The following is a 9,986-nucleotide window of genomic DNA, read 5'->3' on the forward strand; positions in this document are numbered from 1 at the left end:
GAGGGGAGAAGCAATGTCTGGGGCAAGCTTTGTGGCAATCAAGAAGTAATGGCAGCGACTTGAAGCATTTCATGTGAATGAAGCTCATGGACAGACACCAGACCTGGAAGCCTCTGTCCAGATGTTGACTCTTTTGCCAGGAAAGGCTGTGTCACCCTCCAGGTGGATTTCACCTTCAGTTCTTCTGCTGAGGATGGAGTTCCATAAGTGTAATCAAGATGCTTGGCTGATCAAGGAGACCCTTGCCCCTCTCGCCATTGCAGTCCAATGGCAGGATAGGGTAGCCAAGCTGCTCCTGTGCAGCCCAGCAGGCCTGTAGTCTCTGAGAATGCCTCCTGCTCTGCCAGGCCACGATCCTCCTAAGAAATGTGTTACCCACCAGCTTCCTTCATTCAGGCATTGGGCCACGGCCTGCAGGCTCCTTTCCTTGCCATACCACAGCCTTGTCCTTGGCTTGAGGTGGGATGTGCGTTTGAACGGCTCAAGCACCTTGTCCTGCGCCCAGATCTTAAAAAGATTGGCACACATGGGAAGCAGAAGCAGTCCTCTGGGCCCAGACCACAGGGTGCAGACGTTGCTGTGTGATCTGAGCAGCCCCCATGCTCCTTCCGCTTACCCCATCCCGCCCACCAGCAGATGCACCACTGTTGTGCCCACACAGCTAGCTGGGAGCAGGAGGCAGGCGGCCATTGCTGCTGCAGGCAGGGCAGCCAGCACATCCCTGATGTCCACCTCTCTTTGCTTGGCAGGCACGCAGGTGAACTTCTCCAAGCCATCTGATGCATTTGCCTTTGAGGAGGACAGCAGCAATGACGGGCTGTCCCCAGAGCAGGCCAGGAGCGAGGACTCCCAGGGCTCCACAGAGTCGTCAGCAGGCACCAAATCCTCCGAGCTGCCGCCCTCGGCCCCCTCGGGGCCGTCCCAGGTGGGTGGCACCACTGGAAAGCAGCGCTTCCCTGCTCTGCTGGGGCAGGGGCACGGCTCCCCAGTATGAGGGCACAGCTGGGCCGGGGGGGATGGAGGGGCTGCAGGGCTGGATTGGGGCACTGAATGCAACTGGGAGGGCAGTAAGGCAGCACCACTGAAGCTGGGCTTGAGGGAACTGGGATGGACTGGGGGAAATGAGAATGCTGGGTTAAGGGGCACTGGGATGAGATGAGCTCCAGGCTGGGAGGACTGTGGGAGCTGGAGGGACTGGGTTGCCCTGAGGTAAACTATAGGAGATGGCAGGTCAGGCCTAAAGTATCCTGGCGAACTGGGAACACTTTGGGCAGAGGAATGGGTCCAAAGGGCCTGCGCCTGCCCCACGTTCCCTCTCACATTGCACCTCTCCCTTCCAGGATCACCCCCGTGGCACTGAGTGCAGCACAGCGGAGCTTGCCTCAGGCCAGAGCGGCCAGTGCAACAGCCCCAAGCAAGCAGTGGGGCAGGACAGCCCACCTCTCCCAGTGCCCTCTGTGGTGAAGGTAATGTCTGCATATCCGCACTCCCTGGGAGAGGTAATACCTAGAGGGCAGGTGGCACAGCCAGGCCAGAAGTACGCATGTGCTGCACCCCGTGTGCCTGGGAAGTTTGAGGGCTTGGTCTTAAAGGTCTGGAATAATGAGGAGAGATGGATCCCATTTTGTGGTTATAAAAGGTAGAGCTTTGGTACTTGCTAGAGTTGACTGCTCAGGTCCTACATTGGAAACATTCCCTGGGTTTGGGAGTTGGAAATATAAGGTAATGCAGAAATACTATCAAGGCAAGGAAGGCCTTTTTCCATCCCATGTGTTCTTCAGCACAGCTGGGATTAGATGTTGCCCTGGAGAAGTCCCTCACGTGCATGATTAGCTGCTCGTGGAGCTGGGCTGTCAGGGTGCCAGCAGGACCTGCCCCTGCTCTATGCAGGCCTCCCAATTCCCACAGGAATGTCAAGAGCTCTTCTCTCAGCTAATTCCTTTTCTTCTTTAACCAACAGTCAAAATCATCCAGTGACAGCAAGAACCGTCACAAAAAGCCCAAGGACACCAAGCCAAAGGTGAAGAAGCTGAAATATCACCAGTACATCCCTCCAGACCAGAAGGCAGAGAAGTCCCCTCCACCTATGGACTCCGCATATGCAAGACTCCTCCAGCAGCAGCAGCTCTTTCTGCAGCTCCAGATCCTCAGCCAGCAGCAACAGCAACAACAGCAGCAACAGCAGCAACAGCAGCAGCACTTCAACTACCCAGGGATGCACCAAGGCCAGATAAAGTGAGTGATGATGTGCCAGTAGCAGGGCTTAGTACTATCTCCCTCCAAACATTCCTCTCCCATTTCCACTTGTGCCAGTGCATTGGAGATAAATACATGTAAGGGAAACATAGCAACCTCCCAAAAACCTGTTCTGACTTTGTGCACTAGCTGGGGAACCTGTGACTTGCTGGTAGGATACCAGCAATCTCCTTGCAGCCCAAACTGGTTTTCCTCGGGTTTGGCAGTCCTTCAGGTCTCATACAGGGGATAAGAGCCCCAAAGGAGCACGGAGATGGTACGTCATAGCAATGGGCACAGAGTCTCCAGAGGGCAGACTTGTTACCCCGTATCTCCTTTGTTATTTCAGGCAATCAAATGAGCAAATGATCAAAAGTTCAAATGCTTCATCAACTTCTGTCAGCAGCACCCCTCTTTCTCCTGTGAAAACCACCTTTTCAGGCCAGACTTGTGTCTCATCTATCAAGCCAGGCCCTCTGCCGTCTAACCTGGATGATCTGAAAGTAAGTGAACACTTTGTCAGCACAGGAGCAGAATTTTATAGCCTGTATGTTCGTTGCTACTCTTATTTGTGCATTGTAAGTGCAACAATGCAGGTTGTGCTGACAGGGACTGAATGTATGTTACAGACCAGCATGCACCACCACACTGTGAGCAAACCAAGGTGTACAGCACAGTGGAGCAGGAACTGGTCAGGGTGGTGATAACTAAAAGCAGGGATTTGCTCCTATGTGGGCATCACATGTGTGCACTGGTCCAGTGGATGTATCAGCAAATCCTGCATCTTGAGACAGCTGCAGGCCAGGACATTAGGTCCAGGACTAGAGGACAATCTGTGTTGCTGTTCTGACAGCTCATGACCCCACAGCTTCTGTAGTATTATGGTGGATATCTTGGATATTGCCAACAGAATAGACAGAAAATAGGTCAGCATGGCCTTCACACCCACCCAGTGACTCAGCTTCTCTGCAGCCATTGCCCATGCTGAGACCATGATGCTGCAACTCCTTGCCAGCAGTCAGGCAAGGTCCACTCACTGCACAAGCAGGTATCTCCAGAGACTGCAAATGTGAACACTGAGTAGTATTTAATCCTCTCATGTAGACAAGGGCACAAAGGATTGGGGTTTCTTAGTAGAGCTTCCGCCATAGGAAAGACCAAGTCTTTTTAGAAGCAGAGACCTTGGGGTAATGGATTTCTCTGTCACTATTAGATGGGAAAATAAAATGAGATAGAAATAACATGAGTGTGGCCATAGAAAAAAAGTTCTTCACTAAGAGGGTGGATAAGACTCTCCAAGCAGCCATTGTGGCACCAAGCCTGACAGAGTTTGAGAAGCATATGGACAACACTCCTAGTTGGGTTTGATTTTTGGGTAATCCTGCGTGGTGCCAGGAGTTGGACTCACAGGATAGTTCCAACTCAGACTATTCTATGATTTGTGAGTCTATGATTCTATGACAGTGATAACATTGATTAGATACCTGAGCCTGGTTCAGATGTCTGAACATGGAGCAGCTAGCTCCAAATGTATGCAGTCGTGTTGTCTGAGCTAAAGAATGCCATCATCTTGTTCCTGGGCTGTGTTGAAAGTCCTCCACTCATGTGGAAACTTACTGCTATCAAGGGAATCCTAGTTTACCTCCATGGCCCAAAGACCTCCGCTGGCTCATGGAGAGCAGTAAGTTTCTAGCAGAAGGAAGGTTTTCCCATTAGGAAGGCTCAGGGTCCTGTAAAATATATGGTGATCAAGGCTGTGTGTGGTGACTGAGCACCTGGGGAGCCAGAGCAGGGAACCTGTGATGTCAGGTTTCTAAAGCACTTGCCTTCAAGGGAAAGCATCGGGAATGATTGTTGGTGACTTTTCTTCTAGGTGTCAGAACTGAGGCAGCAGCTCCGAATAAGAGGCCTGCCTGTATCAGGTACCAAAACAGCACTGATGGAACGGCTGCGGCCCTTCCAGGAGTGCAGCAGCAATGCAGTGCCAAATTTCAGTGAGATCACAACTGTCACCTTTCCAGTCACTCCAACAAGCACCTTGTCAAATTACCAGTCGCAGTCTTCCACAGGCATGTTGTCAAATGGCTTCTACCACTTCGGCAGCACCAGCTCCACTCCACCCATCTCTCCAGCCTCCTCCGACCTCTCTGTGAGTGGCTCTCTGCCAGACACATTCAACGACGGGCCCATGTCTTCTCCACAGTTTGGTCTTCAGCCATCTCCGGTTCATGGTAGTGCTGAGGAAAGCCTGATGAGCAGCATGAATGGAGGGAGCATCCAGCTGGAGCTGGAAGGGATTGACACAGAGAAAGACAAGATGCTGGTGGAGAAGCAGAAGGTCATCAATGAGTTGACGTGGAAGCTGCAGCAAGAGCAGAGGCAGGTAGAAGAGCTAAGGATGCAGCTGCAGAAGCGAAAGAGAAGCAATGGCCTTGAGGAGAAACAACAGCCCTCCCAGCATTTCTTCAGTGTCCCCATCAAGCAAGAAAATGCAGTGTCCAGCTGCCCGTTTGCATCCAAACAAACTGCCTTGAAAGGCCAAGCCAGCAGCTCGGATAAGTTAAGTAACTGTGGGGTGCCGCAGCTGTCTCACATTGTAAATAGCCACTGCTTGGAGCCCGCGGGGCAAAGCACCATCACCTCCTCGACATTCCTGAGCCCGCAGTGCTCCCCCCAGCACTCTCCACTCGGGGCTGCAAAGAGCCCTCAGCACATCAGCCTGCCGCCGTCCCCCAACAGCCACTATCTCCTGGCAGTGTCCCCCGGCTCACAGGCAGAAGGGCGCAGCGCATCGCCCCAGACCAGCAGTTGCCTTCGCACGGCATCGGTAAGTGGGGAGCACCCCAGCTGTCATCTCTGTGGTGAGCACGCACGGGTCTGTGGGCATTCGCACAGACGCCTCCGAGCTCTTTTCTGTCAGTGCTGGCACCTTGATGGGCACCAGGGGGCGGCAGGAACACGATGAGCTGTCTGTAGGGGCACAGAATAGCTGAGAAGGAGAATGGGTTGGAAGCTGATGGCACCGCAGGGTCCTTTGCAAGGCATTTCCTAGAGAGCCTTGCTGCCTCCACATCCAGTTGCTCTGGGGGGCCAATCACAGATCCTCTGCCCCATGGAGCCTTGGCACAGCTCCCTCTGCCCCAAGTGAGCACTGGCAGAGTTCTCTGTGCCCTGCAAGAGTCCTGGCACAGTTTCCCCTGCCATGAGGAGACCTGGCACAGCTTTCTGCCCTGGGGAAGCTTTGGCACAGATTCTTCTGCCCTAAAGGAGCCCTAGCTCATCTCTCACTCCCCTCAGGGGAGGCTCTGGCTCAGCTTGCTGTGCCACTAGGGGAGCCCTGGCACAGCTCCCTCTGCCCCATGGAGTCCTGGCTCAGCTCCTTCCACCTGGGGAAGACCTGGCACAGCTCCCTCTGCCCCAAGGAGCCCTGGCACAGCTCCCTCTGCCCCATGGAGTCCTGGCACAGCTCAATCCACAATCAGGAACCACCAGCACAGCTCCCTCAGCTGCTGGGAGGTCCCTACTCTCCTGGGAGAACCCTGCCACAGCGCAGCGGGGCTCATCAACCTCTTGCTAAGCCATTGCATCTGCTAGCAGTGCAACAGTGTATTTTGACCAGTGAGTTGAAGGAGGGCAATTCTCCCAATCATATGGAAAGCCCTTTCTTGGCAATAGAGCAGGACTTGCCACTGGGGTCTGCAATCAGGGGCTTGTTCCCCTCAGGCCACTAGCACAGCAGTGTGGCCCTTTCAGTGTCTCCACTCTTCATTCAGCCCTCAGGATGAGTGTGAAAGCTTGTAAAGGGGCACGTGCTGCCAATATACAAAAGTAGAATAAATGCCACTGATCACAGCCCCATTTCATCACAACACCCTACCTGGGGCAGCATGGCACCTACTGTGAAACACCCAGTACTCACACAGGACAGCTCCTGAGCTACAGTCCCACAGCTTGCACACGGAACAGTGTGCTGTGTGAGTGTGGCAGGGCTGCAGGGTGACAGAGTAGGATGCAGCCTATCATGAGGACAGTGATGTGCAGGACACAGGCAGTTGGTCTGTCAGTGAGATGGGCAGAGAGGAGCAGTGCTGTAGGGGTGAGACAGGCAGAGAGAGTGCTGCAGTGGGGCAGGCGGTGGTGTGCAGAGCTGTAGGTGGAACAAGCAGTGGGGCTGCACTGTGATGCAGTGGGCAGTGGGTTGCAGCCCTGTGGAGCAGTACTCCAAGAGAGGCAGTGGAGCTGCTCTGAACAAACAGGCAGACACTGAGCATCAGCAGGAGGAACAGCACCTCAGGGGCTCCTCCAGCTCTTTCCCCACTGCCAGAGCACAAGGGGCACGCTCAGGGAGTGACTCTGCAGTGCCCTGCTGCTCATCCTGGTTGTGAAATCACTGTCCTGGGCTTTCCTCATGAAGGGCACATGTGGGCTTGAAGGCAAAGAAGAACAGCAGCTAGCAGGAACCAGACCTTTGGGTGAGGAGTGAGGACCGTCCTGGAAGGGGATGGCCTCTTCCTGGCAAAAAGTTGGCACCAGTGCACAGCTGTTTGGCATGGGCACGGGGAAGGCCTGGCAGTGACTCTTTTGGGCTGTCTGCCCTGCCAGTGCTCCATGAGATCTCCTTAAACCAGTGGTGACAGAGAAGGTCCCCAAAAGAAGGAGGTGAGAGGCAGCTTGTGGCTTGGGGAGCATTGCTATCCTGGATACAGCTACTCTCTCTCTTGCTCTGCACATTTACAGCTGAGCTGAGTTCTGGAGAACCATGCTCATGGTTCTGCATCCTTCTGGGGTCCTCAGAGCTCACCCAAGGAGTTATTCCCCCTCTGTTTCCTGCCCAGAAACCAGGCACTGTGAGCTGATCTGACCCACAACACCCTTAGTTTTCCTGGTGCTGCTCTGGCTTCAGCTAAGGTGATGCAGATATCCTGCATGCTGAGGAGCAGAATCTTTTCCCTGTGCATCAATTCCATTTCCCTGTATTTCCCCCACGTAGATGACTAAACAGGCAGGTCAAAAGTTTTCAGTTTCATCCCCAAGTTTCTGTAAGTCAAGCACAGCCCTCTCAGAGAGAAAGCAGCCTCCACCCTATCAGGGTTCAATAAAGCAGGTAACTGCATGATTTTTACTTTCAACAGGGCAGAGCGGTGCAGAGTGGTTAAGGCAGCTGCAGGGACTACAACCCTCTATGGGGTCTCTGAGGATTACAGGCCTTTTTCCATAAGAGGCAGCCTTTCTGTGGAAAGCTACTAAATGATTGTCACAGAGCAGTCAGACACCATGCTAAATGGGGTTTGTGCAAGTGGAAGTTGCCTGGGGTCCTGACATGCCACACAAATGCCCCAAAACTCAGGGGCACTCCTCTTTGGGGTGTTCAGTGCTATGTGACAAATAGACACATGAGCCACTCTTCAAGAAACCTCACCTACCCTCTGTAGCCCATTGGTAAAATCCCACCCCAGACCATCTGCTGCCCTTAGCCATATCCTGGAGTGCTGCTCCTGTGGGGAAGACCTTCTCCACCACGTGCAAACCCATCACTTCTTGTGAGAGCCTGCCAGCAGCCTCAGTGCCAGTCATGATGGTGCTTTTAGGAACATGGAGCAATACCACTGACAGTGATGAAAACTGGCTTATGCTGGCTGCGAGATGTGTGGGCAGTTCTTCCAGTCTGCAGTCAGGGAGAAGAGGATGCTGTTTCATTGTTCCCAGTGCAGAGAGTGGGAGCAGGCACGTGTCAGTGCTAGGTGCCAGGTCCAGAAAATCTGTGTCCTCATTGCTCTGGGGAGAGGCAGTCTGCAGCAGCTGCTGAGCACAACTTGGCTGCAGGTCAGGGGGAACCTATTGCAGCGCTGTTTGGATCTGCTGCACTTGTCCTTGATCTCCCAGTGCTCATCCGAATGCCACTGCCAGACCCCTGCATCTCTTGTGGGGTCCAGAGCCACCTGCTTGGTGCGTGGCCGGAGGGACTCTCCTCCTAATGCCCTCTACTCTCCTCTTTGCCGTTTGCTGCAGCAGATGACTCGAAGTCAGCAGATGGACGAACTCCTGGACGTGCTGATTGAGAGCGGAGGTACGCACTGCTTCTCTGACCCCTCCAGGGCTTCCCCTCAGGTGTAGGTCTGCGGGGCCCTGAGCTCTCGGTGTGCCTCTGGGAGCTGCTTGAGCTGGGTATGGCTTTCATTTGCTGCCCTACACCAGAGATTGACTCCAAAACCACATGGGGCCTGTGCTGGTGAAAAAGCCTGCCAGAGCCTGTGCCCACAGAAGCCTGAGATCAGTGCAGGCGTCCAGGCTTGGGAACCTGCTCAGAAAGGATGGCAGTGTGCAACAGAGCCTCTGCTGCCCTCCTCTCCCAGTGCTGCCAGTGCCATCTCCCACACAGAGCAGGATGTGCCCTCCCCTGTGCAGATTGCTACCTGTGCCCTTCTTAATGCATGACCATCCCCATGGGGACAGCTGCCAGTGCTTGTGCCCTGGAGACAGGTTCCAAAACTGGGGGAGCTGAGATCAGGAAGAGGGAATGCGAGGGGCTTCCCACAGGGAGGATGGGTGGGTGATGCCAAAGGGATGGAGTTGGGTGTGGGTCCCTGCAGGCATGCCTAGCCTAAGAACCTTGCTCAGGGGCCTCAGCAGTGCCTCCTGCTTAGCAGTGACAAGGGCTGCCAGAACACCTCAATTCCCTCTTGTTTGTTGAACAGAAATGCCAGCCAACGCCAAGGAAGATCGGTCCTGCCTCCAGAAAGTACCTCAGATAACAGTGTCTACAGGGAACTCCAGCACTCCGCTCCCAAAGTCGTCTGCTCCATTTGAACAGGTCTCCACCACCCAGCTCCCATTTGAGCACTGTCCAGGTGGTGGTGATGCTCACCTTGAGGTCCTGCTGAATGCCCACAGCCCGCTGGGGAGAGTTGGTGAAATCACCCTGCTGAAGATGGGAGGAGAGGAGTCCCACTTCGAGGGGATGATAGAGGGGTTCTCCAGCAAAGCCGCAGATGAACTGCTCACATCCCAGGAGATTTTACAGACTCCCCTCTCGCCCATGGAAACGCAACTCTCCCCTTCCCCTGCTGATGGCTCCGGTTTACAAATGAGTTTCACCGAATCTCCATGGGAAACAATGGAGTGGCTGGACCTCACCCCCCCCAGCTCCGCCACTGGCTTCAGCTCACTCACTCCCGCAGGCCCCAGCATCTTCAACATTGATTTCCTGGATGTTACTGATCTCAATTTAAACACCAGCATGGACCTCCACCTGCAGCAATGGTGAATAGGAGGGCAGTGGAGGCAGAATACTGTGCGCCCACAGCAGCCAGCGCAGTGTTTCCACCATGCTGGAGAACACGTAGGGCTAACACGCCACATTCAGGGGAAACTGGAGCCATTTTCCCAGCGAATAAACTTGTTTGAATTTTCAGTTACTGCAAACTGACAGCACAACAGCTCTGGTACTTCGTTTTCCTTCCACTGGCACATCTTCACAAAGGATACCAAGTGCCTTTATCAACACTCCTTTAGATTGACAGTTGTCTGTAACTTTGTTTTTGTTCTTTTTATCTTTCTCCCCCCAGTTTTAGCAGACACTCCCGTGAGAACTGGAGCAGCTCACGACAAAACCACGTGGTGAGGCGAGCTCACTCAAGAAGCAACAGGGAAGCAAGCACACAGAGGTTGCTGTCCTGCTCCCTCCTGCCATTTCGCAGGGCTCCCCTCAGCCTTGCCCAGGTCAGGAGGGCTGGGAGCAGAGAGGCATGAGG

General features: G+C 54.0%; 1 protein-coding gene across 1 annotated transcript in view; it reads left to right on the forward strand.

Moving 5' to 3' along the window:
* Positions 1 to 9,499, forward strand: part of MYOCD (myocardin) — a gene marked incomplete at both ends in the record, with an annotated part of 32,813 nt that extends 23,314 nt beyond the window's left edge. Inside the window, 7 exons of the mRNA XM_079544169.1 lie at positions 750 to 925; positions 1,341 to 1,466; positions 1,961 to 2,235; positions 2,585 to 2,738; positions 4,109 to 5,062; positions 8,245 to 8,302; positions 8,931 to 9,499. Of these exons, the coding sequence (XP_079400295.1) occupies positions 750 to 925; positions 1,341 to 1,466; positions 1,961 to 2,235; positions 2,585 to 2,738; positions 4,109 to 5,062; positions 8,245 to 8,302; positions 8,931 to 9,499 (2,312 nt within the window). The remainder of the gene's footprint in view (positions 1 to 749; positions 926 to 1,340; positions 1,467 to 1,960; positions 2,236 to 2,584; positions 2,739 to 4,108; positions 5,063 to 8,244; positions 8,303 to 8,930) is intronic.
* Between the last annotated feature and the right edge of the window lie 487 nt (positions 9,500 to 9,986).

This window comes from Tetrao urogallus, assembly GCF_951394365.1.
Source record: "Tetrao urogallus genome assembly, chromosome: 18".
In the NCBI taxonomy this organism is placed as follows: domain Eukaryota; kingdom Metazoa; phylum Chordata; class Aves; order Galliformes; family Phasianidae; genus Tetrao; species Tetrao urogallus.